The following is an 18,893-nucleotide window of genomic DNA, read 5'->3' as shown; positions in this document are numbered from 1 at the left end:
GGATTGCAGCTAGCTAAATTCCTTTGGATTGCAATCCTATACCCCAATCCCACAGAAATTTGCACATGAGCTCCAACCATTTTAATTTTCCTTTGAGAATTCCAATGCTTCTTACCCCTTTATATCTCTTCTCTGTCTATAGAAGCAACCTAAATTCATGTGTTATTTTCCTACGAGCTATATATCCAAACACATTATCTTGCAAATTCATGTATTTTGTATTCCTAGGGATTTGCTTATACATGACATCTCAATCATATGTTTTTCCTATTCATGTGTTTCTAAAATCATGAATTCGAAGGAGGCCTAAAAGGATTGGACTCATAGCTAGTTTTATTGGACAACCCAAATGAAATTGGGGAAATTACATAAAGGTCCTGAAATTTCTAGTGAAGAGCAAAACAAAATATAAGAAATGCAATCAAGTCATCCTCAATATGTTCTACAACGTTGCTTCACTTTCATTGAGGATGGAAGTTCAATGGCAATTACCAGTCTTGATGAAGCCTTGGCATGGTCCTAATCAGACCCTCACTAAGGTTGGATCTTTGGTCGCAAAGAATAGCCCAACATCACCCTAAAAGTGCACAATCAAAGATAAATAAAGTAAATAGCCTTGTAGACTCCCTAATTGGATTGGTGCCCCAACCGAATAATCAATCACACTAGCAATGAAAACAAGAGCACAAGCTACTTCAAATGGAGCTTAGAAGAATATCTAGTTTAAGCTTTCTCAACAAACAATTCATTCCCAATTAAGAGAACCCTGTCGGTGAAGATGGGAAAGACCATAACCTGTAATGTTTGGATTTGGCTTGATCTAACTGCTTCCCAATTGACCACGGTGACAGAGAAGCTTGGAACCCAATGGATGAACTATCATGGAAGCTTAACCGACAAAACCACAAAACATGACGAACATGAGCTATAATAATAATAAGATCTAAAACGGAAGAATTCTGATCTAGACTACTCTATACTAGTATGGTAAGAAGGCATGCCCCTTCCTTTGGCTCTTGTCGATGGTGAACTGCCAGAATCGACGAAAAAGAGGGGTTAAGAGTTGGGGAATTTATTGTGGCTGCTATGTCGCCTCCACTTACCTGAAGTCGATCAAGGCGTGTCTCTCTAATAACACGTCTTTTGCAATGTACGTTCCTTTTGGTAATGTGTTTAGATCATCAATTAGAGTATAGTATTGGTGGATCCAATGACACGTTGACAAGTTACAAGTAATGTTTCTTGGTGGCCAGCCTTTTTGTAAGGATGTAGCTGCCAATGGGTAGTGAAGATAATAACGGTGGAGCCTAAATAGACCTAACCAGCCTAGAAGCTAGCTCCACCACTGGAGTGTGGATCTTATCTCCCATAATGCTTATGGATTCTATCTAAAGTCTTTTGTTTTTTTCTCTTTACCGGTAGCAATTTCCTTTGCAAGCCTCAACCATGACATGTGCCTCTAATTGGCAACACCAGCTTTAGAGTTGTCGTTGATTCATTGATGAACCATAGTAACATAAGTGGTGACCAATATTCATTTATGTGTTTTATTTGTTTTAGAGTCGATCAATGTACGTGGTTGTTGCTCTTATCTTTTCACATTTCGTAGTTCCAATAAATGGACCACCTATGTTCTGTTTTGGTAGATCTCATGTTTCAATGTTCTTGTGCTTGTAATCTCTTCTCTTTGTCATGCTTTAAAAGAATCTTCTGAAAAATATGCATTTTCTTGAAGAGTAAATCATAGATTGGGCCATCTTCTTTTAAAATTGTTATAATTTGGATTGAGATAAATCCTTTTACTTTAGATCATCTATATTTCCACTTTGGACATGCTCTTCTACCTAATCTCTCTCCTCTTACTTTATGTTCTCTCTCATTTGTTCTCCATATCACCAAAGCTTAGGCACCACTAGTGATGACCTCCAACTCTTGTTTTAAAATTGTTATAATTTGGATTGGATAAATCCTTTTACTTTAGATCATCTATATTTCCACTTTGGACATGCTCTTCTACCTAATCTCTCTCCTCTTACTTTATCTTCTCTCTCATTTGTTCTCCATATCACCAAAGCTTAGGCACCACTAGTGATGACCTCCAACTCTTGTTTTAAAATTGTTATAATTTGGATTGGATAAATCCTTTTACTTTAGATCATCTATATTTCCACTTTGGACATGCTCTTCTACCTAATCTCTCTCCTCTTACTTTATCTTCTCTCTCATTTGTTCTCCATATCACTCTCTCATTTGTTCTCCATATCACCAAAGCTTAGGCACCACTAGTGATGACCTCCAACTCTTGTTTTAAAATTGTTATAATTTGGATTGGATAAATCCTTTTACTTTAGATCATCTATATTTCCACTTTGGACATGCTCTTCTACCTAATCTCTCTCCTCTTACTTTATCTTCTCTCTCATTTGTTCTCCATATCACCAAAGCTTAGGCACCACTAGTGATGACCTCCAACTCTGCTAACACCACTATCACCCTTGACCTGGCCTTGGCCTCTGTCAGCGTTGTGCTTAAGCCTGCCAGTGGATCGTAATCCAATCCAAATCTGCTCCAATCCATTTCTTTGCTAATTAGTCTATCAAACCAACCCTCACCAATTATTCTTCATTGGGATTCAATCCAAACCAATCCAACTTTGATTTCAGCCCAACCCGCATCAACCCATTTGGTTAAAATGGATTCAACCCACTTTTGCAAAATGGATGCACCATTTGATATGTATAAACTCGGACTTAAAATTTTAAAACTCGCGTTCACACTATAAAAGTTTATCAAATTTGACTGAAATTTAGTGGGATGATCTGTTACGTATAAAAGCAACTTTGTGCAAATTTTAGTCGATTTCTATATGTGGGCCTCACGTATGTCTATTATCTTATCTATTAGTTATCCAATTAAACGATTCATTTACCCTCCACGGGTTAAATCCATTTAGAACCTAAAATAACCTAACCAAATCTAGTCCATACCAATCCATTTGTCTCTATAACCTAATCCAATCCAGACCATTTGAAGTTACAATCCATTTGCACCTAACCAAATACAATCCAAATTAAAACCAACCCACTTAACTCATTTCCATCCAACCCATTAGCAGGTCTATACTTGTGCTATACTTCGAGTCCATTCAGCGCTACTGCTTGCACTCAACCTTCATGTTTGTCGCCATCATGCTTTCCTCAACATTCACCCAACGGCAAGCTCGACCTCAAGCCCTACTAGCAGCATCACATGCTCGACAGTGACCTCAATACTCAAGCCTACCTATAGCTAACATCGTGCTCACTCTTGAGCTTTGTCGGCAACACAGTTAGGCCTTGTTTAGTTTCCAAATTTTTTTTTCAAAAACATCAAATTTTTAGACACCTAAATAAAGCATTAAACATAGATAAATCAAAAACTAATTGCATAGTTATGTAAGAAATCTTGAGACGAATCTTTTAAGCCTAATTAGTCCATGGTTAACCATAAGTGCTACAGTAACCAATATGTGCTAATAACAGATTAATTATGCTTAAAAGATTCGTCTCGCGGTTTCTAGGCTAGCCGTGAAATTCGTTTTTTCATTCGTGTCCGAAAACTTCTTCCGGCATCCGATCAAATATTTGATGTGATATTTCTTCCAAAAATTTTCATAATCTAAACACCACCTTTGTCTCAAATCCCATTAGCTCCTACGCCACACAAAAGATTGAGCTCGACCGGTGGTATCATGCCTTGAGCCTTGCCAATAAGCTTGTTTAAGCTCAGCCCGAAAAAGTCGAGCCTAGCTCGAATCGAAAAAGTCCGAGCCTAGGCCTAGATATCAAAGCCTGAAAGCCCGAAATTTACTAGCTAAATGTGCTTGCATTACAACGAAATTCAAACAAGTGAACCAATGAAACTTTTTAAGTCCGAAAATAAAATAAAATTTTGCTCATTATTTAATCATTAGCCAATCATTTTGCTTCTGATTATGCTTATAGGCTAAAATTTAATTTTTTAGCCTTAAATTTAAATTAGATTTTGTGATCTTTTTATCGTAGTTTATTTTTCAGTCTTAGGTTTCGGATAACTAAGAACATGTATATATGTTCCCTAGGTAGTTTATATAGAATTTTGATATGTTTTGTTTTCTATTTTAATTTAAAAATGATTTTGGATATGTTAGTATGCCCTTTACTTCAGTCTAGTTGTATTAGCCCAACATGCTTAGGGTGAGTAAAAGAAAAGAAAAGAAAAAGAAAAGAAGCTGCAGACCAGGGGATTGGTTAGAAGTCCACGTAACCTCATTGTTGGGGTCTCACACTGCAGTGATAGTGTGAAGTAGATTCACCTTTTTTTATCACCGTATCATATTATATTTTAAGTAAATAATTTGCTTTAAAATCATTGGAATGATTAAAATTATTGGAACAAAATGATAAGATATTGAAACACCTCTTATGTAAAATTTAAATCATATAAATATTTATATTTTTAACCGTATGCCGTAGTTTACAGGTTAGTTCTCTATGGTTACGCACCAAATAATAAAAGAAAAGGATAAGATATTAGAACACCCCCTTATATAAACTATGACATGCTTAAATAGCGATAAAATCATAAAAAGAAACAGTCACATTATTCCTGAAACATGTGTTGTTGACTGTATGTTAATGTCCGTAAAAATATTTTGATTTGTCACGCAAAAAATACTATAACTAAATCTCTATACTCGGCGAAACAAAATAGTGCCGATAGTAAATGGTGAATCTGTCACTTACCGTCTCTTGAAAATTCCAACGTGTAAGACCAATGGCCGTCGTCTCCGAACCTAACGTATACACACTCTAAAGCTTTTAACCATGATCATTCATGCACGCTAATAGTAAATGAAAGTTTTTTTTTTACCGAAGTGAAAACTTGGCAAGCAAACACACAGTGAATTCTAAAATGATTCTCTACAATGAAAAATAATATTTCTTTTTGTAAAATTCCACATAACAGCATAACAAACATTTTGTTAGTTAACATAAAAGAAAAGTTTCAAACAATTGTACTTTCAAACTTCCCTTCAATTTACCTGCTCTGATCCCCCATCCTCATAACCGAACAAGTGGCTGTTTGGATCGGAATTTTTTTATTTTATAAATTTTTTTAAGAAATAATTTTATTACTAAACCTTCGGGGAAAATATTTCCACCGTATGAACCTTTTGGTCATGCCACCGACATTGGCGTGGCCAAACGGCTTGCCACGCCATTGTCGGTGATGTGGCAGTATTGTCTTGCCACGCCAAAAATACTGCGCGACAGCGTTACCTTGCCGCGCCAATGTTGATGGCATGGTCAAAAGGTTCAGATTTAGAAATATTTTCCCGAAGGTTTAGTAATAAAATTATTTCTTAAAATGGTTTAAAAAATAAAAAATTTCTTTGGATCGAGAGATTTTTTTGTCCCTTATTCCATCGGATATTTGGATGTTAATTAGGAGTATTAAATATAGACGGATAACAAAGCTAATTATATAAATAAATCATTACACAAATTTTTTAAGCCTGTTTAATCCACGGTTAACAAATATTTACGGTAGCATTATATTACTAATTATGAACTAATTAAACTCAATAGATTCGTCTCGTGAAATAGACTAAAGTATATAATAAATTTTATTAATAGTCTATATTTAATATTTAATAGATGATATGACATTAACGAACGGTCAAAAAGGAAAGAGCCTTCGAGGGGAGGACCAGCCGCGCGCAATGGGCATTCACGTGCCGATCACATGGCCATGTCCGCAAGTGGAAAAGCCCCAAGTACGAGCCCCCTCGATCGAAGAGCCACGGGTGCACTGTCACCCAAAAATAGTAATAGATTTTTCCTTTCTTTTTTGCAGTTAACGAAAAGGAAGCGAAGGGGGAGAAGCTGGAAAAGATCCAAGCCCAAGAACAACTGCAATTGCAACTCTGCAAGTGGGCCATAGGCTATTGGGCACTGCTCCCTCGCTGCACGGCACTTGGGGGGTTTAATCTGCACTAGCCCCAAATTACATGATAGCGATAACGCTAGACTCATAGACGGCGATGGTTTGTCTATTTTCAGAAAGAAAAAGTCAAACGAGACTCAAAAATAAAACTTTTATACATGCATTCATAGCGATCTAATAAACAAGACTGAAAAATAAAATATAATAAAAAATCCTAAATTAACTTAGATTTAAAATTTAGCGTATAAGTAATAAGCATAAGTGAAAAGAGGTGCTAATATATTAGGCCCTCTGTTTTATATCACATGATGTTTTGATTATATATATAGATTTATCTATATATATCAATATTATATGTATATTAGTATTTATATAAATTTAAATTTAGATAACGCTAAAAATTCTTTCGTTACGAAATAACGAGCAATAATTGGTTCAAGCCCCGTGTTCATCCAATAGAGTATCATGGCCACTGGTGTACGGCTGCGTACTTTTACTAGATATATGTAAGTTTTGTTGTGAGTTTTTCTATGCGTTCTTCGGTCCCAATCAACACACGGGCTGGGGTTTGCTAAAAGTAAGGCTTAGTTTAGTTTTCAAAAATTTTAACATCACCTTAAATCTTAAATCTTTAGACATCTAAATAGAGCATTAAATATAGATAAAATAAAACCAATTACACAGTTATGTGAGAAATCATTTCACAAATCTTCTGAGCCTAATTAATTCATAATTAGTCATAAGTACTATAGTAACCCACATGCGCTAATGAAAGATTAATTAGGCTCAGAAGATTCGTCTCGTGGTTTCTAGGCGAGTCATAAAATTCGTTTTTTCATTCGTGTTCAAAAACCTCTTCCGACATCCAGTCAAACGTATGATATTATATTCAAAATCTTTTATTTCCTCCCCTAAACAACCCATAAGAAGGGGGCGTTCCTTAAAAAAAAGGGCGGGGGGGGGGGGGGGCAATCGTGTTGCGTGCTAATCACTGGACGGGGTTAACCAGGACAAGTTAATTATTGACGCAAATAAACTCGGTGACTGCTGAGGGATCACCCATGCTCAGTAACGGAGCCGTGGTTACACAATCGTTCAAACTATGGTGCTCCTACGTGTGATTATTTGGTTTTCTTTTAAAAAAAGTCAAATGATTTGAAAAAAACTTTTAATACGTAGTGATGTAAAAGCCAATACTGTAAAATAAATTTTATTGAAAAATCTAAAATCTAATTTTAAGGTGTAAAATTTAAATTTTAGTTTATAACCATAACAATAAGAGAAAAGATAGGGTGATTTATCATTGGTATCGGTAACTTAAGTTTAGATATTCGGAACCATTTTATTCAGCAGCATGTTTTCGGAGCTTCTAAGTTTTCTTTTGAGAAAAACATAAAATTTCTTGCACAAGTGTTTTGAACCTATTATTCTATAGTAGATTGTAGGATCGAACAATGATCTTATATACGGAGTAGATAACTTGTTCATTTATATTTTTATCATAAAATTATTTAGCTATTCCGTGTAATAGGAGCATGCGTACTCGTATACGTGGGACTAGGATATGTTTAGCTTTCTCTTGCCGTTTCGCCGGTGGTTATCATCCACCGGTGATATTACTGTTACTACAGTAATATAGAAAAAAACTACGGTGGCTACAAAAGTTTCAAAGATTAATGTTGCGTGCTTTTTTTTAAAGATTATCCTATTTTTAACTATTTAATAATATAAATTATGGAAGTAAATACAATAAAATCAAAAATATAATTTGAAAAGATAAGTTTTTATAAATATTTTTTTATAAAAACATATAGTTTAACAATTAAGAAAAAGATACGCGTAAAATACAAATAATAATCTATATAGCGAAAAGAAAGCAGCGCAACAGAGCTATCGTAAGAGCATAAACAATGCAGCGTACCTCGAGCGAGTAGTCTTGTGCTCCACGTAGGCTGAGACCACTCATCTAAAAACTAGATGTTTCACGGTGCATGGAGTCCCACTGAGTAACCTCAGTTTTTCGAGTCAGCCCTTATTTTTACATGTTTAGATATATGTCTAAATTTTTATATCTAACCCCTCACCTAACAAAAATTAATATCACTTTCCTCCTCCTCCCTTTCACTTTCCCCTCTCTCGCAACCTCACGTTTTTCCCTCCAAAATCCAGGTCTGGCGGCAGCAGAGGACCGACGGGCGTGGGTCCGGCAGTCGGGCGAAGACGGCAGCCGTCAGGCGGGCGAAGCGCGGGCTAAAGACGTTGGTCGGGGGCGGAGCGGAGCAGGCGGTAGTCGTCGGTGGAGCAGGCGGCGGTTCCGCGTAGCTCCGACAGCGTGGCTTCGGCCGCGCGGACGCCGTTCCCTCCCGCTTGCATCGTCAATCTCTCCCGTCCCCTCACTCTTCTTCCACCAGCGACCTCTCCCCACTCTCCTTCTCGCGCGGCGCAGATCGGGTAGAGGTGGCAGAGCTCGGGCGGCGCGACGCTGCTCCAGTAGGCGGAGCTCGCTGCGGGAAGCGGCTCCGACGGGCGTTGCTTCAGCGGGCGGAGCTTGAGCGGCGGGAAGCGGCTCCGGCAGGGCGCTGCTCCGGCGGGACATGGCTCCGACGGGTGAAGCTGATCGCCTGCACCTAGTGAGTTCGTCGTCTCCTGCTACCTTTATCTGACAAGGATACCATGTCCTACAGAGTACACGAGTAGCTCTGCAGAGCCACCCTCCCCACACCTTTTCTCCTCCACGTAATCAAGATGCCGACGTGGGCTGATAGAGCCACTCGCCACATGTATGCATTGTTCATGCGCTAACACAGGTCGGAGAGCAGAGACGGCGTCGAGTTAAGCATCCCACTGCGCCCCCATCCGCGCCGGCCGGTGATGGGCGAGGCATGGGGCCGGTGCGCGGCCGCGAGAGCCCCAGAAGCTAACCCGAGCTGACCCCCCACCCCCATAGGCAGGCTAGCTAGCCTATTTATTTATTCAAGTCGCCACTCCACTTCCTCCCCGAGTGGTGGTGGCTTTTGTCTGCCTCTGCATCCTCCTCCGCCCCTGCTTCTTCCCCCCACAGCTCCGCCACTACCGGAGCGCAAGGCTAGGCAAGCGAGCGGAGCTGAGCAGGTACCCGGATCGATCCCTTCCCTTTCCCCAGCTTTTGCCTCCTTCGCTCGTATGATCCGGGGTGCTGAACTGCTGCCTTAATCAGCACCATCTTCTGCTGCTGCTGCTGCTTCGTTTCTTGGTAAGGAACGGACTGTGCTGTTGTTTCTGTAGCGTTGGTGTTCTCTTCTTCTGTGATGATTTTAGGGGGGAGAGGAGGGTGCAGAGGTGTGATGGGTTGGGAGTTTTGGACTGGACGGTGTTGTTGTTCGCTTCGTGTTTTTGTGGCCGGGCTTGGTATCTTGAACTCAACAAAACATGTACTTGTCTGTGAGTATGATTGTCTGATTGATGATTCAGAAATCCCCTTGCTGGAGTTTGTGATGTGCAAGCAAGAGGGTGAAAGGTGGTGCTTGTCTCTGTTGAGATGGGTTTTTTTAGGATTGTTTAGTGGTCGATTTCTTGGACTTTTTGGAGGCACTGGTGGTTCTTGGTACCTAGAGCACTGCTTCTATAGTTCTATCCATGTGCCACGTCAGTGTCACCCACTCACCCCCAGCCTTGGTACGGAAAGAGGATAGGCTCAAAGAGGAGAGGGAGGTAGTGGAAAGCGGCAGCGACAAACTCCTGATCCTGGAGGGTGCGTTGCAGAAATTTTGAGAAGCTGTTATCTGCCTTGCCTGGTGGTTGGTTTTCCCTTGTCACTAAACCCATAGGTCAAAATCCCATAGGTTGGTAGAAAGAGAAAAGAAATGGTGAGATTAAATGTAAATCTTGCTACATAAGAGCCTACCATTGAAGGAGTACAAACAATGTTACCCCTCCTGTTAAGGGTTTTTGCTTCAAATTTGGACTTGAAAACAAGTGAAGCCACAAGTTGATTTTGCCTCACTGTTGTTATAAAATCTGTTCCAGTACTATAATAATAAGCACCTTCAGTTTTTTAGAAAAGAGACAAATTTATGCGTTCTACGATTCTTTTCATAATGATGAAAATGAACTTCATGATGAAATGCTGATAGTATTGCTCTATTATATAATAATTGCTTGTTTGACAGACATGCAAAGTTCAGCTACTCTGTTAAGTTTGTATATCCATGATGTCTGTAAGTTTCCAAATTCGGCCACGGTATTTCAAAGAGTTTTTTTTACTATCCTTGAAAAAGTCCCTTGAGGTACCACATTTTTCAGCGTAAAAATTTAGTAACTTAAAGATACAATATACCTTAAGATACCAAAATTTTTGGTACCTCCAGTTACTTCTCAATGATGGAAAAAAAAACTCATTTCTTTTTTATTAGAAATTACAACCGAATGCCTAAATATAGTTACCAAGTTAGTTTTTTTCTTGTAGAAAGCAAACTGTAGTTCCATGAGAGTATGAGAATAATATTATTATACTGTATGTTCATAATGTGCTAGTTTAGATAAATATAATCTTACAGTCCAAGGTGTAAGTTTGACGGCCAATTTCTATAATTATATAAATGGGACCCTTTACAAATTATATTACTTTGAAGGTTTTTTTTCCTGGCAGATCTATTGGTACAATTTTTATATGGGAACCCAAATAGTTTTGTGTATAGTGGTGAAAGACTCAAAATTTGTCCTCCCTCCAAATTTGTCCCAATATAATACTACTTTTCCACTTACTTCCTCACCTCATTGAATCATCATCATCCTCCATTTAATTCCTTCACATACTTTCTTATTTCAACCAATCACAACTATCTCTCATCTCAACCGTAATCCCCTCAAAGATTGGCAAAAATATTTGTATTGGGGCATAAGCAATCTATAAAGACCATATAGTCTATATGGATGAGACTACCATACGTGACATTAGTTGTGGCAAGCTCCACAATGCTTATGGAGAGAGTAGAAAACAAAGTGGGTCCCAAATGAGAAAAATGTAAGAATATTTATTCTTATGACCAGGCCATATGGCTATGAAATACTTTAGTCATTAATGCTATAATGACTACCCCACAATGTATAAATGCAACCATATGAGGACATTTATTGTATAATGACAACTTTTGTAGTACACTGTGTGGATAGAGGTAGTATTAAGTTTACCTTGAACATGTCAACATTCCAAGCGGTATTCACGTGCTAACAGAGGGAATATTAGGCTGGAAGAAGTAAACCTAAACATCTAATTAGTACTCCCTCCATTTCATAATATAAAGTATAGTCACGTTTTTCTTTGTCCTATAATATAAGGCGTGCATTATAATATAAGGCGTGCATGCAAGTATGCATTAACTAGTATATTTTTTATCATTAAAACATCCAACCACGTTACATGTATTCACACATGCATCTAGGTAATCCAAAGAAGGTAGGCATGCATGCAAGTATGCATTAACTAGCATATTTTTTATCATCAAAACATCCAACCACGTTACATGCATGCACACATGCATCTAGGTAATCCAAACGAGAAGGTAGTTATAACTCTTTTTGGTCTTTGGGTTAGTGGTGGTTGTGCCTTATATTATGGAACGGGGGGAGTAGAACTTAGTTGTGGTGTGTGCACACTGTGCAGAGATTGGAGGTGTAAACACTTTTCAATCATCTAAAACTGTCAAAATGCTCGCACGTTGTTATGGAATCAACTATTTTGAATTTTAGAATTAATTGAAGGTTTTTGCTTGCCAAGTTTTCACTCCTGTAAAACAGGCTTTACTTACTATCAGAGTGGAAGGATGATCATGGTTGAGAGCTCCAGGGTCTATCAGTCATTGTTCTACCGTATGTTTGATTCCGGGGGAGGGGGGGGGGGGTTTAATTTGCCACTCTTTATCAGATCCATATAAAAACAAACTCTCTCACAAAGTGGCAAGTCTATTGCCACTGACCCCTCCAAAGTAATGGTGGGGTGGTGGCAGATTCAGCCCTCTAATGTTCTAAGATTTGTTGACTGTTCTCCAACACACTTAATAACACTTCATTGTATTGTTTTACTTCTTCAACCATTCTTACTTTCTCTATGGATATGGTGGTGTTAACTTTTATATTCCTCAAGCTCTTGAAAGACATAAACACTTTTTTCTTTTCTGAACTGATCAAGCAACAATGGAAATCTAATCATGTGGTTTTAGCCATTGATCATGTTTGATATTCCACATTCATCCACTATATGTAAGATCTATTAGTAGATTGCTGTACTTTTTCTGTTTTACTGATTAATATGTTCCACTTCTTATTATCTTGTTCAGCAGAAGTGGTTTACCGCAGATAAGATTCTTGAGTGGTTCAGGTAGGTCAGGCAGAAGATGTCTGCTTCAAGGCCTACTCAGTGCTCCAGTTCATCCAGCAGGACCCGCCAAAGCTCCCGAGCGAGAATATTAGCACAAACAACCCTTGATGCTGAACTCAATGCTGAATACGAAGAATCTGGTGACTCCTTTGACTACTCCAAGTTGGTTGAAGCACAGAGGACCACTGGACCTGAGCAGCAAGCTCGTTCTGAGAAGGTCATAGCCTACTTGCATCACATTCAAAGAGCAAAGCTAATCCAACCATTTGGTTGCTTGTTGGCCCTCGATGAAAAGAGCTTCAATGTCATAGCATTCAGTGAAAACGCAGCAGAAATGCTTACAACTGTCAGTCATGCAGTGCCAAGTGTTGATGATCCACCAAAGCTACGCATCGGCACCAACGTACGGTCTCTTTTCACTGACCCAGGTGCCACAGCATTGCAGAAGGCACTGGGATTTGCAGATGTATCCTTGCTGAACCCTATTCTAGTTCAATGCAAGACCTCAGGCAAGCCTTTCTATGCCATTGTTCATCGGGCAACTGGTTGTTTGGTGGTAGATTTTGAGCCTGTGAAACCTACAGAATTTCCAGCAACTGCTGCTGGGGCTTTGCAGTCTTACAAACTTGCTGCCAAGGCAATCTCTAAGATCCAGTCACTGCCAGGTGGAAGCATGGAGGTGCTATGCAATACGGTGGTCAAGGAACTCTTTGACCTCACGGGGTATGATAGAGTTATGGCTTACAAGTTCCATGAAGATGACCACGGCGAAGTCTTTGCTGAGGTCACAAAGCCTGGTCTTGAACCTTATCTTGGCCTGCATTATCCAGCTACTGATATCCCTCAAGCAGCCAGGTTTCTTTTCATGAAGAACAAAGTCCGGATGATTTGTGACTGTCGTGCAAGATCTGTCAAGATTATCGAAGATGAGACACTCCACTTGGATATTAGCTTGTGTGGTTCAACACTGAGGGCACCACACAGTTGTCACCTTCAGTATATGGAGAACATGAACTCGATTGCATCCCTTGTCATGGCTGTTGTGGTTAATGAGAATGAGGATGATGACGAAGTTGGGGCTGAACAACCTGCACAACAGCAGAAGAGGAAGAAACTATGGGGACTCCTTGTTTGCCACCATGAGAGCCCAAGATATGTTCCTTTTCCATTGCGGTATGCCTGCGAGTTCTTAGCACAAGTGTTTGCTGTCCATGTTAACAAGGAGTTTGAATTAGAGAGGCAAGTACGCGAGAAGAGCATACTGAGGATGCAAACAATTCTCTCTGACATGCTTCTCAGGGAATCCTCTCCCCTGAGTATAGTATCAGGGACTCCCAACATTATGGACCTTGTCAAATGTGACGGTGCTGCCCTTTTGTATGGGGAAAAGGTATGGCGGCTACAGAATGCTCCAACTGAGTCTCAGATACGTGATATTGCCTCCTGGCTGTCAGATGTCCATAGGGATTCCACTGGCCTGAGTACTGATAGCCTACATGATGCTGGTTATCCGGGAGCTGCTGCTCTTGGTGATATGATTTGTGGAATGGCTGTAGCTAAAATAAATTCCAAGGATATTCTGTTCTGGTTCAGGTCACATACAGCTGCTGAAATCAGATGGGGAGGTGCAAAACATGATCCATCAGACAAGGATGACAGCAGAAGGATGCACCCTAGGCTGTCCTTCAAGGCATTCCTTGAGGTTGTCAAGATGAAGAGCTTGCCTTGGAATGACTATGAAATGGATGCTATTCACTCATTACAACTTATACTTAGAGGGACGCTGAATGATGGCATCAAGTCAACAAGGGCCGCTAGTTTAGATAATCAGATTGGTGATCTCAAACTTGATGGGCTTGCTGAATTGCAGGCAGTGACAAGTGAAATGGTACGTCTCATGGAAACAGCAACTGTCCCAATCTTGGCTGTAGATAGCAATGGATTGGTCAATGGATGGAATCAGAAGGTCGCCGAGTTGACAGGGCTGAGAGTAGATGAGGCCATTGGAAGACACATACTTACTCTTGTAGAAGAATCTTCTGTACCAGTTGTCCAGAGGATGCTGTATTTAGCTTTGCAAAGTGGGTAAATTAGCTACAGTTGTTTTGGTTTATTCTCCAGTATTTTTCATGTTTATGTTTATTTGGCAATTTGATTCACCAAAAAAAGTCTTTGGGGTTACTTTTCTAAAGTTCAGTGCCTAGCTTGTTATATGCTGCATTTCATTGTCATGCTAAAAAAATTAATACTTGATATTCGTCTGCATTGTGGGTTGATTGCTAACATTTCGTTTATTGATCAGGCAAAGAAGAGAAGGAAGTGAAATTTGAGGTGAAAACTCATGGCTCCAAGAGAGATGATGGCCCTGTTATCTTGGTTGTGAATGCTTGTGCCAGCCGGGACCTTCATGACCATGTTGTTGGTGTGTGCTTTGTTGCACAAGATATGACTGTTCATAAGTTGGTCATGGACAAATTTACTCGGGTTGAGGGAGACTACAAGGCAATTATTCACAATCCAAGCCCACTCATTCCTCCCATATTTGGTGCTGACGAATTTGGATGGTGCTCTGAGTGGAATGCTGCCATGACCAAATTGACTGGGTGGCATAGAGATGAGGTGATCAATAAGATGCTTCTTGGTGAGGTGTTCGATAGTAGCAATGCCTCCTGTCTTGTGAAGAGTAAAGATGCATTCGTAAGTCTCTGCATTCTAATAAACAGTGCATTAGCTGGTGATGAAACAGAAAAGGCTCCATTCAGCTTCTTCGACCGGAATGGGAAGTATATCGAGTGCCTTCTATCTGTTAACAGAAAAGTAAATGCAGATGGTATCATCACTGGAGTATTTTGTTTCATTCAAGTTCCTAGTCATGAGCTGCAACATGCACTACATGTGCAGCAAGCCTCACAGCAGACTGCACTAACAAAGTTGAAGGCTTATTCCTACATGAGACATGCAATCAACAACCCTCTCTCAGGTATGCTCTACTCTAGGAAAGCACTGAAGAACACAGGTCTAAATGAAGAGCAGATGAAGGAGGTCAATGTGGCAGATAGTTGTCATCGCCAGCTGAATAAGATACTTTCTGACTTGGATCAGGATAACATCACGAACAAGTACTTTTCTTACCAAATATTCAAAGTTACTCTTTTTAGGTTCTTGTATTTACTTTCAGCTGCCTCTATTCTTCATAAATTGTCAGACCTAACATGTCGATGATGTTACCCTTGTGTGTTTCTATTACCTATGTGGTCAGTTTTATGCTCTCAAATTAAATCAATTTGTTGCTCCAAGTCCGTGCGGTTTTACTCATTACTCAATACAGATATTATATTTAGATTATTGGCTATTATCTTCAAATTAATGTCCTGTGGATGTGTTCACAGGTCTAGTTGCTTGGATTTGGAGATGGTTGAGTTTGTGTTGCAAGATGTGTTTGTGGCTGCTGTAAGTCAAGTACTGATAACCTGCCAGGGAAAAGGGATCAGAGTCTCTTGCAACCTACCAGAGAGATACATGAAGCAAACAGTATATGGGGATGGGATTCGACTGCAGCAAATCCTGTCTGATTTCCTATTCGTCTCAGTGAAGTTCTCCCCTGTTGGCGGTTCTGTTGAGGTCTCTTGCAGCCTGACCAAGAACAGCATTGGGGAAAACCTTCATCTCATAGACCTAGAACTTAGGTATTTTAGTCCTGACATTTGCACGCCTATACTTGTTTCTGTTAAGGTATTCTTAAAGTATTAATGATGTTTATTAACTATTACATTTGGGGTCATGTTTTGCAGGATCAAGCACCAGGGCAAAGGAGTCCCAGCAGATTTGCTGTCACAAATGTACGAGGATGATGATAAGGACCAGTCGGATGAAGGCTTGAGCCTCGCCGTTTCTAGAAACCTGCTGAGGCTTATGAATGGCGATGTCCGTCATATGAGGGAAGCTGGCATGTCAACCTTCATCCTCACCGTCGAACTTGCTTCAGCTCCAGCAAAATAATCACGAAATGGTGAGTAAAATAGACTACTGAAATTGCATCTTTTGACCAACTCATGCCTATGAAACCACTGTATGGCCTTCCATTCTTCCATTCTTGTGCATTTTAGCTATAAACAAAATATGATTATACATTTCTGAAAATACATTGGCTTATGCCATCCTCTTAATTGTGTACACTTATCACTTGCTGCAGATGAGTAGATAATGGTTTATCCAAGTGTCTGTACATTGAGATATACATAAGCAATTTATTTCATATATTTCTCTCCCAAACAACTTCCACTTTTTTAAGATCATAAGTGTGATATATTTGCTAAAAAAATTGCGTTTTCTGCTCTTCGTGCAGGGCCCCTTCAGTTCGTTCATATAGCCAACTTGAGTAGGATTGGACGTACTTGCAGACTGAGGATTCACTTGGCTGCAGAATGCAGGCACACGGTTGACTTAGAAGAGAAATGGCTGTATGTCACACTTGGTTAATGTACTGTTATCTTTATCACCATCCTAATGTCAACGTGTAATCTTCAGAATTTTCAGTTACCACAGGCGTGCTAGCTGTTGCTCGCCTGAACTTATTGAGATTGGAATGGAAAAAACGCACACCAATCTGTAATGTGCTCCAGCTGAAAAGGCCACCGTAGTGGCCTTGATGCTGAGAGCAATTGCAAGTTACTTACTACTGCATGAATAAAGCTATGGTTTGACTTCTGTCAATGTGCAAAGTTCAACTAGGAAGTCAAGCAGGTTGTACCTGAAATCTGGTCCTCCATCTTTCCGCACTTGGTGAACTTGTGAAACGTGAGTGTTCATGACTGGATCAACCTCCATTGGCACCAGTGCTCGCTTCGAATCATTATGGCTCATGTTTATGTTGGAACAACACTGGTAGATCCTTGTTCCTGGGCAAGTGCTGAATCTGCAGACAGAGAGACAGATTAGATAAGAGATGGATGATCGGCTGAACCCCATTGCCAGCACTGCAGCACTGAAACGGCCGGCGAGAGGAGCCGACAAGGGCAGGCGCGGCGCGGCTTTACCGATCCCGCAGGACGAAGGCGACGTGCGCCGGGGTGGCCGGCCGGTGCCTAGGGTAGGGCCGGCGGGTCGGCGGCCGCCGTCGGGCCAGGTGTACGGGGGCAGCGCCGCGGCGACCGAGGCAAAGGGGTGGGAAAAAGCGGAGGCCGCGCGCCCCGATGCTCCTTGGCCGAACCGCCTCCATCCCTCGCTCTCTCCTCGCGCCCTGCGCGCCACGTCTCTGTCGTTTCGGCCCGCGGGCCTGGGCTTTTCTTATATAAAGTTAAATGCTATAGCTAACTACTGGCTCCAATTTATCTACGGTCAATCTAATAGCCAATGCATACATACAATAGTTAGCTATAAAATATCAATACATAGTCTCACATGTTATATACACATTTTATCTTGAAGTCTGTATGCAGCTGACTACAAATTAGTAGCCCACCTCTTTTCTCTTCCCTCTTATCTATTTAAAATATATTTATAACTGATTTTATAGCTATTGTAGTGCTCTTAGCCCGCGCCCGAGGCAAATGGCCTGGGTTGTTTTCCCCCGATTATGTCATGGTTTTATGTTCTTATGTTTTTTAACTGTGAAAAGAGGTGTTATTTATAAAAAGTTTTATATAAAAGTTAATCATCTTATCTATTTAAGTTAAGTTAGACCTTCAACTTAAATAGCAATTAAAGAAAACCATATAATATTTTTTATCTTCGTCTAAAAAACGCAACATTTGTTTGCAGCTCCTTATACAGGTATATTGACGACATAAGCGGACTAATCATTGAGCAAACGAGATAGGAGAGTAGACATAAGAAAAGCTAATTACAAATCTCAGTTGCAACAACGTTTCAACATTGTGGCTAGGGAGCATGAGTCAACCTGGCTATTTTATCCAAGGGTAATCCGTGACGTGCTCTAAATCAACTAAATTTTATTCGATGATCTGACATGTACCCATTTTGGAAAAAGCAAATCAAAATTTTACACAACCTCATCATTTTGCTTCCGTTTATATTTATAAGCAAAAAATTAAATTTTCAGCCTTAAATCTAGAGTTAATTTTTGAGTATTTTCACCATTGTTTATTTTCAGTTATTGCTTTTATATAGTTAAAAAACATGTATAAAAATTGTATTCATAAATTCATTTCATTTGTAAACATGACATTTGATATTTAAAAAAGAGCGGCGATGAGGGCCTAAGAGCATCTACCAGAGAATGCTAATATTTTACTTTTTAAAAACTTGTATCGGTTCATCTAGAAAAATATTGGACATAAAAATTATATACTCCTTCAACAAAAATCTAAAACTGAATAAGTTGCATTAGGAACACATATTTTTATCCAAGATTTGGAACACAAGAGAGTTAATTTTAGATATAAGTAAATATTAGAAATACATTGGTAACTTATTGGAGATATATTTTCTAGCTTAATTCTTAAAATTCAAATTTAAGATTCAATTTTGGACGTCTCTCGCAGATGCTGTGAAGCATTGAGTTCAAAGTTATTATTAGCGGGTAAACAACCCAGCCCCAGCAACCTGGCGA

At 39.8% G+C, this 18,893-nt stretch overlaps 2 protein-coding genes across 3 annotated transcripts; one reads left to right on the top strand and one right to left on the bottom strand.

Moving 5' to 3' along the window:
• Positions 1–315: 315 nt before the first annotated feature.
• Positions 316–17,566, bottom strand: LOC107303927. Of its 2 annotated transcripts, none has more exons than XM_015835283.2 (3): positions 17,359–17,566; positions 17,073–17,237; positions 316–577 (listed from the first exon to the last, which is right to left on the bottom strand). In XM_015835283.2, exons 1-3 carry the CDS (start codon positions 17,538–17,540, stop codon positions 535–537), a joined length of 390 nt encoding a protein of 129 aa, XP_015690769.1. In that variant the 5' UTR covers positions 17,541–17,566; the 3' UTR covers positions 316–534. The 2 variants fall into 2 exon arrangements, with proteins under 2 accessions (XP_015690769.1, XP_040378394.1); XM_040522460.1 differs by lacking the exon at positions 316–577 and adding an exon at positions 16,382–16,739.
• On the top strand, positions 12,285–16,759 carry LOC102717140 (phytochrome A). The gene is made up of 5 exons (XM_006650443.3): positions 12,285–14,403; positions 14,625–15,441; positions 15,712–16,008; positions 16,114–16,331; positions 16,668–16,759. The coding sequence occupies exons 1-4, from the start codon at positions 12,339–12,341 to the stop codon at positions 16,319–16,321; spliced, it is 3,387 nt and encodes a 1,128-aa protein (XP_006650506.1). The 5' UTR covers positions 12,285–12,338; the 3' UTR covers positions 16,322–16,331; positions 16,668–16,759.
• Positions 17,567–18,893: the final 1,327 nt, after the last annotated feature.

Source organism: Oryza brachyantha, chromosome 3 (assembly GCF_000231095.2).
Source record: "Oryza brachyantha chromosome 3, ObraRS2, whole genome shotgun sequence".
Lineage (NCBI taxonomy): Eukaryota > Viridiplantae > Streptophyta > Magnoliopsida > Poales > Poaceae > Oryza > Oryza brachyantha.
The sequence above is the reverse complement of the archived record's forward strand: the minus strand, read 5'-3'. Positions and strand labels throughout refer to the sequence as shown.

What these genes read in the sequence shown, in the direction of transcription:
- LOC107303927 (XM_040522460.1), bottom strand. Translation starts at nt 17,540, where the DNA reads ATGGAGGCGGTTCGGCCAAGGAGCATCGGGGCGCGCGGCCTCCGCTTT. An exon ending in GCCTTCGTCCTGCGGGATCG is followed by an intron (nt 17,238 to 17,358) that starts GTAAAGCCGCGC and finishes CTCTGTCTGCAG; the next exon opens with ATTCAGCACTTGCCCAGGAA. An exon ending in GATGGAGGACCAGATTTCAG is followed by an intron (nt 16,740 to 17,072) that starts GTACAACCTGCT and finishes TGCATTCTGCAG; the next exon opens with CCAAGTGAATCCTCAGTCTG.
- LOC102717140 (XM_006650443.3), top strand. Translation starts at nt 12,339, where the DNA reads ATGTCTGCTTCAAGGCCTACTCAGTGCTCCAGTTCATCCAGCAGGACC. An exon ending in GCTGTATTTAGCTTTGCAAA is followed by an intron (nt 14,404 to 14,624) that starts GTGGGTAAATTA and finishes TTTATTGATCAG; the next exon opens with GCAAAGAAGAGAAGGAAGTG. An exon ending in CTCATAGACCTAGAACTTAG is followed by an intron (nt 16,009 to 16,113) that starts GTATTTTAGTCC and finishes CATGTTTTGCAG; the next exon opens with GATCAAGCACCAGGGCAAAG.